General features: G+C 47.7%; 1 protein-coding gene across 1 annotated transcript in view; it reads right to left on the bottom strand.

Moving 5' to 3' along the window:
- Nucleotides 1-2,045: 2,045 nt before the first annotated feature.
- PDLIM4 (PDZ and LIM domain 4) overlaps nucleotides 2,046-13,113 on the bottom strand; it is a 42,856-nt gene continuing 31,788 nt past the window's right edge. Inside the window, exons 4-7 of the mRNA XM_054288100.1 lie at nucleotides 11,964-12,142; nucleotides 7,823-7,980; nucleotides 4,245-4,365; nucleotides 2,046-3,358 (exon numbers count right to left, since the gene is read on the bottom strand). Coding sequence (XP_054144075.1) covers nucleotides 3,154-3,358; nucleotides 4,245-4,365; nucleotides 7,823-7,980; nucleotides 11,964-12,142 — 663 coding nt within the window. The 3' untranslated portion in view covers nucleotides 2,046-3,153. The remainder of the gene's footprint in view (nucleotides 3,359-4,244; nucleotides 4,366-7,822; nucleotides 7,981-11,963; nucleotides 12,143-13,113) is intronic.

The raw sequence follows: 13,113 nt of genomic DNA, 5'->3' as shown, positions 1-13,113 counted from the left end.
AGGCCCAGCTCACTCCAGCAGCGACAGCAGCAACACCCCCAGCACTGCAGAACTGTGGATCCCAGTCTGGTGACAGCCTGGGACATCAGGTGGGAGAAGGATCCCTTGGAGTGTCACTGTGGCTGATTAAACATCACCAAAACCACTGATTCTTCAGCCTTGTGCAGGAGCAGAGGCAGCAAAGCTCTGGACCATCACAAGGTGAGCTGGGTCCCACTGGTGGAGAGGAGCCAGGCACCAGTGGGCGATCACACAGAGACACAGTGGCCTTTCCCACCTCCACACCTGATAGGATGTAGACTCCCAGGAAGGTCTCAAGTTAAAAAACCCACATCAACTCCCCCAAAACAGACCAAACCTCAAACAAGCTCTCAATGAAATGTGGAAAGCAATTCACATTTGCACTGGCATGAAGATGCAATTTGTATCTCCAAGATGCTTTTTGAAGTTTATCCAGTGTCCTTCTCACCTGGACGCCAGGGGACCCCCACACATACAGACCAGGCAAAGGCCAAGTGATGTGAGACAAAACCCATCATACAATTTTATTTTTTGTTTCATACAAACAGTACCCTCCCCACATTTTACAGAGTTTAACAGCATTATCTGGTGACAGAGAAGGTGACACTTGTGGCTGCTCCTCAAGTTGTTGTGCAAGCCTCACAACAGGAACAGGGTGGCCTGAAGCCAGGAAACCATGTGCCCTGAGATGGGCCTGTGTAAAGCAGCTCCAAGCTCTGCAGGGGGATCAGGTGAATGGATTACTCCTAAGAAAGGGTATCATAAGATGCCATGTGGAAATATTGATTTGAGGGAACTTGGGATCATCAGAAGAACAGCTCCATGCCCAGCATTCCCATTGGTGTGGCAGCCAAGCAAGACCACCAAGGGTGCCCACCAAGGCCAGCAGCCTGCTCAGCTGGGTGCTTAAAATGAGAGCAATGAACCCACTTATGAACTTCTTGGTGCTCCCTGTATCAGGGCTACAGATTCCTGGCATCCTGCAGGACGTGGCCACCATGCAGGTAGAGTCAAATGGGGACAAGAGCCCCAGGGAGTGACAAACAGCACCACTGGTATCTCCAACTGCCTGCCTGGAAACAGGGAAGGGCATCCTGTGCCATTTATGCTGGGAGTCTTCCATCATGCAGCTGGGCTGTGTTCAGTCCTGGATTTTGGTGAAGCCTGAACTTTCAAGCTACAGGCACCAAAGCTCAAACCAGCAATGTATAAGGATAACAGAGGAATTCAGAATAAATGTTTCTGACAAGGGCACTCCAAGGAGCTCCAAGCAGAGCCCTGCAAACCAGGGCAGTAATACTTCCCACCTGATTACCATCTCCTCCTTTACACTTGTCCCAAACATTCCCCCATTCAGAGGGTCCAACTGACCAAGCAAGACCATGCAAATACAAGAAAAATGTGGTTCAGCACTGTGATAAAATTTCCACATTTCTTGTACTTTAATAATTAAAAATTCTTGATGGCAGAAGGAGGAGGATGTCCTCTGGATGTCCCCCTGCTAGCAGGAATGCACACAGCCAGCATCTCTGTGGTACCCAGCTGGAGGGAGCCCAGGCTGCTGGGAGGCTGCAGGACATGGGGCAGGAGCTGCTGTGTCCCTGTAAAGCAAAGCATGAAGAGGTCTAGATGGAGACCAATAGCACCCTAAAATCCCTTCTGGGGTGCAGAACGTGTAGGAAGAAATTACCTGCTCAGCCTCAACTAGGATCATGTTCCCAACTCTCCTCCAATCCCCAGTTTTCTCTCTTATGGAGAACCAGTAGGGAAAGGGGTGCTTTTCCCATCACTCCATTTCTTATTTTCCTTTTCCATGGAAGGAAAGCAAGCACAAGCCTTTCTTTTTCTCCCCCACATCCTTTCTCTCTCAAAATAAGGAGGAAGAAGACTGAGGCTGTTGCAAAGCAGAAATAACCTCGTGGTACCAAAGACACAGCTCCCATCACCTTGCACAGCAGCACCCAGCACTTTTGACCTATATCTATAGGTATACCCAGATAGATATACCTATCTCCCAAGTCAGCTCCCTCTCTTCTTCCTCTAACATGAAAAAAACCACATTTCTCTAACAAAGAAACATTTCAAGAGCCACTAAATCTTTTCCCTGTCAAATAAAGTGGACGATGGACCTGGCTGAAGGCACAGCCTTGGGAGATAGGTATAAACACAATCCTGCTGCCCTGGGACCTGGGGCTCACCCAAGCTCTGGTTATTCCCTAAGTGCCTGGAGGGATTTTATCACCCCCTCTCTGCTGGGAGGCAGACCCAGATAGCAGCAATCTGAGGATTTAGAAATAAAGGACTGTAAAACTACAGCAAAAATTGGGGAATAGTCACAATGGCCAAAGCAAAGGCAGCTGTGGGCAGAAATGTAGGAGGTGGGGATAATCAAAGGATGCTCCAGGCTGCTGCAGTGTCCTTTCAAGGTGTGCTTGAGCCATTAGATAACAGAATAATGGAATTAGTAGTAGAAGGAGGAAGAAAAAGGCCCCATGACACACTCAGTGTGGAGATCTCTTGGGAACTTGAATCAGTCCTTGGCAGCCTCAAACTGCACTGCCCTGGTCCAAAGAGTCTCACTGTAATTACTGTTTTAAGAGACCACCCTTCCTTGGCACATCTGCTGGGATGCAGCTGAGTGCGGCACCCACTGGTACTGTCCTGACTCTCAGGGGTTGGTTTTTAATCACTGGGGCAGCCACAGGACAGGAGATTAGGGTCAGGACATAAGAGACAGCTTCTTTTGTAAAGTGCCTTATTTTCTTTGAGCTTTTAAAACATCTAAAACATCTTCAGTAGAAGGAGGGCACAAAAAAAAAAAGTAAAAAAAGGAATACAGGTTTTATATGAAAGAGAGTAGAGAATTAATCAATATTTACACAGATCTCGGATAAGATTACAGCACAGACTAATAACCCAACACAGCAAAAAGCAGAGTGTCAAAAAGAAGGGTAAAACCTGTTTGAATGCTTTCAACACCATTCCCTGGAGATCCCAAGTGTAAACGGTTTTATCTAGGAAAAGGCATTTGAACTTGGGCTTTGGTCATGGGGGTTGATTACAGCCCCAGTGCTTGCAGCTGGCAGGAGGACGTGGGTGGGCCACCCCACCTCTCCAGAGCACAGCCCAGCCTTAGACGAGTTCAACTTTGGCGTTTGGATAAACAGCCACCACGTCATATCCTTCGGGGGGCTTAACCCTCTCCTTGGCGTGTGTCTCGCAGTACAGCTGCTCCTCGATGAAGAAATACCCCCTCTGCTTCAGGTTGAGGCCACAGTCGTCACACATGAAGCACTCAGGGTGGTAGAGCTTGTCCCGAGCCTTGACAATGGTGCCCCTGAGAGAGATCCGGAGAGCTCGAGTGAGGTGGAGGAACGAGGAGCATGAACAGCTTTTCCTGCTGCCTCAAGTGAAACAGTAAAGTGGAGGAAAGCAGCATGCAGGGACATGTAAGGGTGTTATCAGGGGTTCTCAGCCCACCCAAAGCTGCCACCTCACTCCAGGTGTGGCTTCACTGTGCTTCTGCAGGCAGGGTGCTCCACACCCAGCAGCACTGCTCCACAGCCTGGTGCAAAACACAGCCTTAAATATCTACACTCAGCCTGGATCTGAAAATCAGCCAGCATCTGCAAGGACTGGGGCTGAGCACCTGCAGACACTATGACTTGTGGAGCAGAGACCCTCACTCACAGCACCAGCAATAATACCACTGCAGGCATGTGCACAGCTCACACTCAGCCAGCAAATTTGGCTTGAGCTGGATGTAAATTACAGCAGAACATAAATTACAACAGGTCATAAATTACAACAAACAAAGCATAAAACCACCTATACTATCTGAAATAAACATCCATCTGTCAGAGTGTAACTCTAAGAAACAAACAAAACAGCTGTCGTCTTCTCAACACTCAAGGTGTTTCTCCCACAACCCTTGTAAGGCAGTGAAGGAGTGCTTGGTGCCGTGGTGCTATTCATAGTCCCTGGGCAGCTACTATGATAAGCAGGGCACAAACCATCCCATAAATCATCCCTTGTGAGATTCCCTTAAAAGGGGCAATCCAAACTGCATTGCTCAGGTTTAGATATGGCTAGAAAAAGCTAGAAAGGGATTCAAGGTATTCTGCTATAAATTCTAACCCACGTGCTGGTCAGGACCCAACCCAGCCACGTCCCAGTGTCACTGTCCCCACTGCACAGGGGCTCTGGTGAGGCAGAACACTTACACAATGCCATTCCTGCAGCGGGTGCACTCAGGGAGCATCTGCAGCCCAGACATGGGGCCACCAAGCTTTGGCACCGGGGACTTGATGTTCCGGGGGTTGCTCAGTTTGTCGAGTTTTTCACCTGCCAAGAATTATAAAGACACAGATTAAAAACTTGGCCTCTCAGAGCTGTTTTTTCCCCTCTTCTTTCTTCTTCTTCCTTTTTTTTTTCCTTTTCCCTCACAGAGTCAGATGAGCCTGCCTGTCATAACAGGACCTGCAACACCTTTGGAAGTTCCAGGACAGCACCAGGTCAACAGACATAGACCTTGTCAAAATGCAGAGCAGCTGTGATCTAGAGATGAGAGGTTAATTTGGCTATAATAGTACTTAGTTAAAAATCATAAAGTGAAGAGCTCAGAAAAGTCACTCCTCCCCATCCCCTGCCAAAAAAAAAAGTTCCATCCATAAAAGAATTTCAGAGAATGAGGCAAATTGAACCAAACAATAACAGAATCACATGCACTTTTCTTCCTAGAGCACACATTTAAGCTCAAATAATATAAATCAAAATACTGTGATAGAAGGTAAGGTCTTCTGAGGCACCAGGCCTCCTTTCATAAAGGTCCAACAACAGGAAAGAAAGCAATGAAGATTTTGTGCATATGAAAAATATCATAGCAGAATTTTCAGTGTTGCTGCTCCCACTCCCTACAGACCATCTACCATCTGCCCTCCAATTCTGGACAACACCAACATGCTTGTTGCCAACTCCTGGGGTACTTAAAAGCTTCCAGTACTGACTGCATGGTTTTCCACAGCTGACAACTGACTGGGGTCTGTTTGGCATATATTGATCTATGGTTCCTCTGTGATTGCCTAAGGTCATAGAAAGGAAAGGCTCATGAAGAAGGACCACCTGGCTCACAGTTTGGAAAAGCAGCAGAGGAGCTCTTGGATGAACAAGTCATTCTCCAGAGTTCTAATTTGCTACCTGGAGCCTGGTACATCATCCCTGCTGGTTGCTCACAGCCCTGGGGCAGGGTCACAGCACAGATACATTCTGAAGGGCATTACTCAGAAAAGCGACTCCTGCTCCCCCATCTAGTGTGTCTCAGGAGTAATTATTGTCCTGGGCCCAGATGGGAAGGAGGGTGCACCCCTGACTCATCCCCTGGGGTGTACAGGCACCTTCCCACCACAGCCCCTCTCTCCAGCCATGGCTCCATGGCTCTGACACAGAGGCCAACGCTGCCAGCAGTTCCAGTTGAGGGGGTAAAACCAAAAGGAGCAACTTCCCACCAGACCCCACCTCCCCAAAACACAACACAGTGTTTGGCAATGCTCTATGAAAGAGCATGAATGCTCTATGAAAGAGCTTTCATACATGCAGGAGTGCCTGCCCAAGAGCAGAGCAGGGCTACTCCACCAGAGGAGTACTTGGCTGGCTCCAGCCAAGCCCCTTGGTGAATCCTTCCGCTGCCTCGCTGGGAATAAACTGAAGCAACTGCTCAAGCTGTTGGCTTCCCCCAGCATGAGACACAGCATGCTTGGACTAGACAGGCTCATCTGCCAACATTTAACAGTTAAGCTGTCACTGCCTCTCATGCAGAGTGCTTGGATAAGCTGCTTAAAAAAGGCAAGAAGGGGGAAAAAAAAAAAGGGATTTTACAGCAAAACGAACCCTGCAGAGAAGGCTGCTTCCCATCTTCTTGAACTGTGTATAATTTCCTTCTATTTACCAGCCCAGTCTCATGGTGATTTATGGTCTTCAGCAAGGCAGTAAAATGCTTGAACTCCACAGCCTCCACCATGCCATCCACGTTATGGCTGGAGTTTTTTGTCCTTTCTGGGTTATGGGTGTATATGAGGGTGGGCACTGCTTCCTAAGGGTGTGGGATAGGGCTAAAATGCTTCCAGTAGGAACACATTCTATATAAAACAGGTCGTTGTCCAAGACACTCAGCTCCTTGGGAGAGGAGAGCTTGACTTTAAAAGGACAATGCAGAGCAGGCTCAGGTCAAAATGTGTAATTTTAGGCTTAAGGAAAAAGGAGCAGGGGTGGCAGCTGTAAAACAAACCCAGCAGGAACACTTAGGATTGAAAACGTGCTGGAACATCACAGAGCTTCATGCCAAGCAGAGATGCTTTTCACCTAATTTCTCATCCCTTGTGAAATAAAGAGTGTTGGAATGACCAAGGCATAAGTGAGGCTGTGCCTGCAGGCAGTCACACATCCCCTCCACACTACTGAGAGGGAGAATGGTGGAACCTAGGTGACAGTGACTGCTCCAGCCTGTCCCATACTGGCTGGTACCAAAAGCAGCCTGTCAGGCTGCAGTCAAACACACAGTGTTGCACTGGTGATAGGCTAGAGCCAAGAGAATGCTGATGAGCACACATCCAGGACTGCCTGCACTGTCCCAGGATGTGGGGATTTATCCTGGCACCTCTTTGTTCCCCAGCCTTTTCTTTCCCCCTTCCTCCTAGCACTGGGTTTCTGCCAGCCCAGGGCTGCAGGATGCAGGGGGAGGCAGGAGCAAACCAGCAAAGCTTGAATTTTGTTCCCTTTCCCTGGCACAGAGAAGGGAGGAAGGCAGCAGCATTACTAATTGGGATTAACACAGTCACTTCCCATTTACTTCTTCCTAACAAGGAGACTGGAGAAGCAGCAGATTTGTCCTTGCTCCTGGAGGTCTTGAAGGACCTGAAGGTCCAAATGAGGCTTGTATTTAACATCAATCCAAGGGCTTTAATACTGCCAATGCAGGGGCTGTATTACTAATATAAAATACAATCATATACCCAGTGCTTCTGAGGTTGATTCTACCTCATGCTTTGCAACTATGGCTCAGTCCCACTGAGAAAACCAATACTGGTGGAATTCCATGATGATCAGAAGTTACCTGCAATTGTGCTTCTTGTGAAGCAAGAATCAACATCCTTCTAGTCAAAGAACAGACTTGTCCAACATTTTACACAAACAGAAACTGAAATGCAACAGCCCAACTTGCTACCTCGCACAGCTCCATAATGAGATTTACAGCAGTTGGTATTTTCTCATAAAAGATATGTTCCTGGATTCACATGATTGCAGTATGGGGCCCTTGGAAGGAAACAGAAAGAGGAGTCTTGCCCTGTAAGATTGTAAAGCAAATCCTAAAAATTTGAACATAAAAGCCCCAACAGACTTAACAGTGAAAGGCAAATAAAAAAGAAGCTGAAATGTATAGATTGGGGATCTTATTATTTAATGTGTTAACAACATGGGCAGGAAGCTGTGACAGACCTGAGAAGTGAGCCAAGAGCTCCTGATCTCTATCCCTGCCTTGCTGAGGACCATCCCACGTCCTTATGCAAATGCCATTTACTAAGCCAGACCAGGTTCTCCAACAGTGATCTTACACAACTGCTTAAGGCCATCACATCTCATAAACCATCTCAGAAAACAGCTGCCACGCTGCTTACAAATCCAGCTTTCACACGGTGCTCAAGTCAGCCACAAAATCTGGTAAACAGGAGTATGTGAAACACTGATTTGAAGCCTGCCATCCCAGTGGTCTCCTCACAGGAGAGTGCTTGGATGCCAACCCCCTTACCATTCTCACTGGCCTCCAACATGCCCTGCAAGTACCGGAAGGATCCAGACTGCTTTGGCTCTGAAATGGGCTTTTCATAATCCTGGAGCATCTTGTAGACATCGGACTCCACATCAATCCCATTTCTGTTCCGTGGGAGAGACTTCACGGGGTCAATGCTGGTTTAAAGCAAAGAAAGAAAGGCTCAAGTCAAACAGAAACAGCTACTGTCAGCTCATCAGGGAGGTACTGAAATCTCCACATTCCCACAGATTCAATTAAGCACCTCTGTTTTCATGTGTTTCCCTGCCTGGAGGTATGTCTGGCACAGGAACAGTTGCTGAACCGAGGAGGTTAAACTTGTTCCCTGTTGGGCTCCCATTGAGCAACACAGCAAGGGCTGGCCCAGTTACCAGATGCCTTCAGGAAAGAGGGCAGCTGCTTGCAAATGCTGTAAATTGCTTTGCTACCTATGGAATTTATTGATAAAATGGGAAAAAACCATGCATTTCATTAACTGTGTAGGGCCAGGGCATGCACTCACCCCTTGTAAGGGCATGTGAAGAGTGTGTGCCAGGCAGGACAGCAAAATCCCTCACCACCCACAAGTGCTTCCTGTGAAGCTGGTGTTACTGTAGGTACATCACAAACACAGAGCACAGCTTAACTCTGAGAGAAAACCACCTCAGGGAGGGGGACATTGGGGTTGTCCTGTAACCCCTCCCTCCAGCCTTCAGCCTGGAGCTGCTCCTCCTCTGTATGAGGAACATTTGCGATCCACAGACAACACACAGCAATTTAAACCATTATTCCAGTCCAAAACATAAAAAAATGAAAAGCATTGTCTGGAATCAAATATATTTCAGGTATATGCTTAAATGTCCTGCTGAGAAAACCTGAATCCAAGTGCTGTTGTGCTCCAGAGGCCCCAACACACAGCACAGCTCCAGGGGAAGGGGCTCCTCTTCCTTTTTATAGAGCAGGTCATCAAGGTCATTATAAAACCAGTAAAAACAGCAAGAGCCCTGAACTCCATCAGCTTCACATACTTTAGCTTTCATCTGGATCATTTTCTCCACCAGTGTTATATTCATGTCTGCTTAAACAAATAAACAAAAGAAATAACATTCACTTTCAAAGAAAGAAAGAAGGAAGGAGAAAAAAACCTCCAGCAAAAGTCACCTTCAGAGAATGGCTACAGCTCCATATTCTGGTAGTGACTCTCCAGCAGCTCTGCTCCCTGTGGGAGGTGAGGACCAGCCTGGGTGGTGCAGAGCTATGGACCCATCCCTGTGACTCCCAGCCAGTCCAAACCCTACAGATGTGCTCCCAGTGCTTCTCTACCCTGCTACAGCTCACTCCTACATCAATTCACATATTGTCAATGGCAAAGGGCAGGTTTTGGCCAGCTGTGTTAATTTGGCACAGCCTGGTTTGTTAGTAGCAGCAGGGAGGGGCCCCACAAGGGTAGCGTCTGTGAGAAGCTCCTGGAAGCTTCCACCATGTCTGACAGAGCCAGTCTCTGATGGCTCTGAAGTTGGACATGCTGCTGGCCCAATTAGAGAGGTTGGTAACACCTCTGTGATGACATATTTAAGTATAAAATCAAAACGATGCAGGGGCAGATTTTCCAGGAATAGTGAGGCACTGTAGTGGGGGTCCATCCCTGGCTCGGCCTGTGGCGATACATGGCCATGGCTGCCGCCACCTCGGCATGGCCCGTGGTCAGCCTTGCCCTGCCTGCCCAGCCATGCTGTGGGCAGAGGGGCAGGGGAGCAGCAGTGGCTTCTCCTTCCCCGTGCCCTGCAGGCGTTAAACAGCGCTGGGGCCGCGGCCGCCACTGCTGGAAACATGGCGGCAGGGCCTGGCCTGTGGTGAAAACACGGCCAGAGACTCCCTGACACAGAACCTAGACAAAATCGACCTCTCAGTGCTGTGGGATCCTACAAAAATTTTTGAATTAGTGGAACTTGTTGGCAATGGTATCTATGAGCAGCAGCTTTTCTTCTAGTCAGAGAAGAGGAAGAAATGAGGATGCGTGAGGGAAAACAACATGGTGGCACCAAGGTCAGTGGAAAAACAAAGAGCGGGAGGAGGTGCTCCAGGTGTTGGAGCCAAAATTCCTTTGCAAGCTCTGGTAAAGGCTGTGATGAAACAAACTGTCCCCCTGTAATGCAGGAATCCCATGGGATGAAGATCCACTCACAGCCCATGGGAAAAGTGCTCACAGCAGAGCTGGTGGATGGTAGAGAAATCTGTGATCCAGTGGGAGACCCGAATGGAGAGAGGGCTCCTGCTTCCAGAGACACAGAGAAGGGCCTTGCTGCCAAACTAGAGCAGCCTATCCTTAGGACTGCACCCTGTGGATGAGTGACCCAGGCCACAACAGTTTTGGGAACACTTGTTTGCCTGTGGGAGGGACTCCAGGCATGGCAGAGAACAGACTCCTCTCCCTGAGCAAACAGAAGATCTCAGGTGATGTGCTGACCAAAACTCCCACACCCTGTTTTGTCCTGTGCTGTCACTGGGAAAGGAGGGCTGGGGTGGGGAAATAGGTGTTTTAAAGGCTTATTTTACTTCTCATTAGCCTCCTTTTACTCTGTTAATAATCAATTTACTTTATACCTATAAATTTGAACCTGTTTTGCCCTTAGAGTGTTTTCTCCCAGTCTTCATCTCAACTCATGAGCCCTTTGTTATTTCTTTTTCCCCTCTCCTCTACCAGCTGAAAGCAAGCGACTTTGACACTGGCATTTGGCCAGTGTCAAAGCATGACACCAGGCCAGCCTCATCAAAGAAAATGTACTGGAATTCAAAGAAAATGCGCTCCTGCCCCAATTCTACTTAAAGACCCAAGTGAATGTCCTTGCTTTAGGCTCATTTGCAGAAAATACCAGATTTTGTTCTCTATTTTTTGTGCAGTTCTCCTCTTTCCAACTTCAATAACTCTCCCAGAGCAGCACAGGGAATGAGCTGGCTTGCTGCATCACTGAAATGCAGATTCATGCAGACACAGAGTTCCCAAGCTGAAAAGAAACTCTCTTTGCATGTGATACAGACATTACTTTCTTGCAGGATATTTTGCCAGTTTGGAAGAACATAAATCAGATCCTCATAAGCCATGTGAAAGCATCCCAGTCCACAACCTGGCTTGTCTCAAAGTCTGAGTTATTCACCCAAACCATTCTTGGCTACACAAAAGCCTTTTCTTTCCTAGGAGCATTATTTATTTCTCAGCCTCCCGGACAGCTGCACTGAGCAGATCTTACACTTATAAACATCCCAGTTACTGGAGTTCATCCTTTCAGCCAGTATCTCCAGCTTCCAGGGCTAGTATTGGCTCCTAGGTCTGTGGCAAGGTGATCCCCACTCCTACGAGGGCAGCACCCTCCATCCTGCCTTGGAGATACACTTTGAAAAAACAAAGTATAAACAAAGTATTATTGTCTGTGACCCTCACAGAGCCATGGAATTGTTTAGGTAAGAAAAGCCCTCTAAGATCATCAAGCCAAACTATTCCCCCAGCACTGCCAAGGCCACGACTAAACCATGTCCCCAGGAGAAACACCCACATGTCTGTTAAGTCCCTCCAAGCATGGTGACTCCACCATTGCCCCAGGCAGCCTGTACCAGGGTTTGACAGCCTTGTTGCTGAAGGAAGTTTTGCTAATACCCAATTTAAACCTGTCCTCCTCTTGTATTCCTTGGCATTAATCCCAGCTGGGGGACTGTACCTAGGGGACACTAATCTACCTACTCACATCAGCAACAGAAGGATCTTAACAGAGGTATGAAGAGTGAGCACCTTCACCAAGATGCAAACCTGAGCATTGCTTCACAAGCTTCACTTTAATGTTGCAGTTGCTACCTATTTTGTTCAGAAATTTCCATCTCCAAGCCTTTTTATTTTTGCTTTGTTTTGTTTATTTGGTTAGTTTCTTTTCTCCTCCCACCTACACTTGACCAGCCCAGCACCCTGACGGACTTGGCAGAGTTAAGTCAATGGTTATGGAGGATGATCTTGAAGGTGTTTCCAACTGAAGTGAGTCTAGGATTCCATGACCTCAGGAGCTTCAGGAGCACAGCAGCCTCTGTGCACTCCCTGAACCTTAGTTAGCAGGAGCAGCAGCAGATGCAGAGCCAAGCCCTGCCCTGCTCCTACCTGTGTGCAGGAGTGATATGGAGTCCACTCAGCTGGCCTGGAAGGGCTGACTCAGAGCTGTTGTTGGTGTACAGTCGGGTTGGTTGGTGATGCTGCATGTTCAGCATCTGCTTGCTGTCCACAGGGCTGCCCCCAGCTCCATGGGGCATGGACCTCCTGCTCTGGGCAGGGCCACTGTCCTGGAAGAGAAAGAAAGCAGAAAACATGAGATTTATAGTGTGTGATACACATGGAGGGGCTGTGTTTGGACATGCAGTTTGCAGTAATAACATTTTATGTGTGCTGTGGAAAACAGAGATGTGCAGCAGGAAAAGGAAAATTCAGCCTTGAGCTGCAGTTAAATTGTGCCGAATCTACACAGCTCCCCTTGGTCCCCAATCAAATGAATTTGCTGTTTCTCCATAGTGAGTCACTGCCAAATATTCTGCATTTATTTCTCCTGCACTTATTTTATATTTTAAAGCATATGTACTGTTTCTTTAAAAGAAAGGCTATGAGTCTACTTCTTATTCCACGTTCCATCACTCTGAGGGCACTTGCTGTGCTCCTGACTTCAGGGCCATCCCTTCCATTTCTATCAGCCAAACAGGAAAAACCCAGGCTAGGCAGCTCCACGGGCAGGATGTGCAACCCCCAAGGCCAAGGGACCAGTCCTGGGATTTTCACTTGCAGCCACCCTTGTCCACACAGATCCACGTTCATTTAGGAAGGTTTTCTCCCCAAATAAGATTAGTCATTTACAGTGTGAGAAATACATCAGTCAAGGGTTTAGCTTGATATTCATATTTCCATTTGCTTTTCAAGTCCCAAGGTAAACTGTGGAAATATTTTTGTCATATGACCTCAAGTCAGGAACTCAGATGCCATTAAACGACAAATTTTCCACATTATTTTACTATTTTACCGATGTCAAACATTACCTATGTGTTATTCCACACACATGGAATTCCACATACATGGGTGTGCTATTAGTCAGTCCCATCCACACCCATAAACCAAGCAATACCTACTGCTAATGTCACCTGAGCCAGGCTTTGCCTGCAAAAACTCAGAATGGGGAGAGGAGTTAACCCCAGCAACTGGGAAAAGCAGCAGGAAGCTGGACACAGCCCATGGACACATGTTGGCTGCTATTTCCAGCCATCTGAGT

The sequence above is a fragment of the Melozone crissalis genome, unplaced genomic scaffold, assembly GCF_028551555.1.
Source record: "Melozone crissalis strain CALT ecotype California unplaced genomic scaffold, PUWL_Pcris_2 ptg000061l_1, whole genome shotgun sequence".
NCBI classification, from domain to species: Eukaryota; Metazoa; Chordata; class Aves; order Passeriformes; family Passerellidae; genus Melozone; species Melozone crissalis.
Note: the sequence above shows the minus strand (reverse complement) of the source record. Positions and strands in the feature narration are given on the sequence as shown.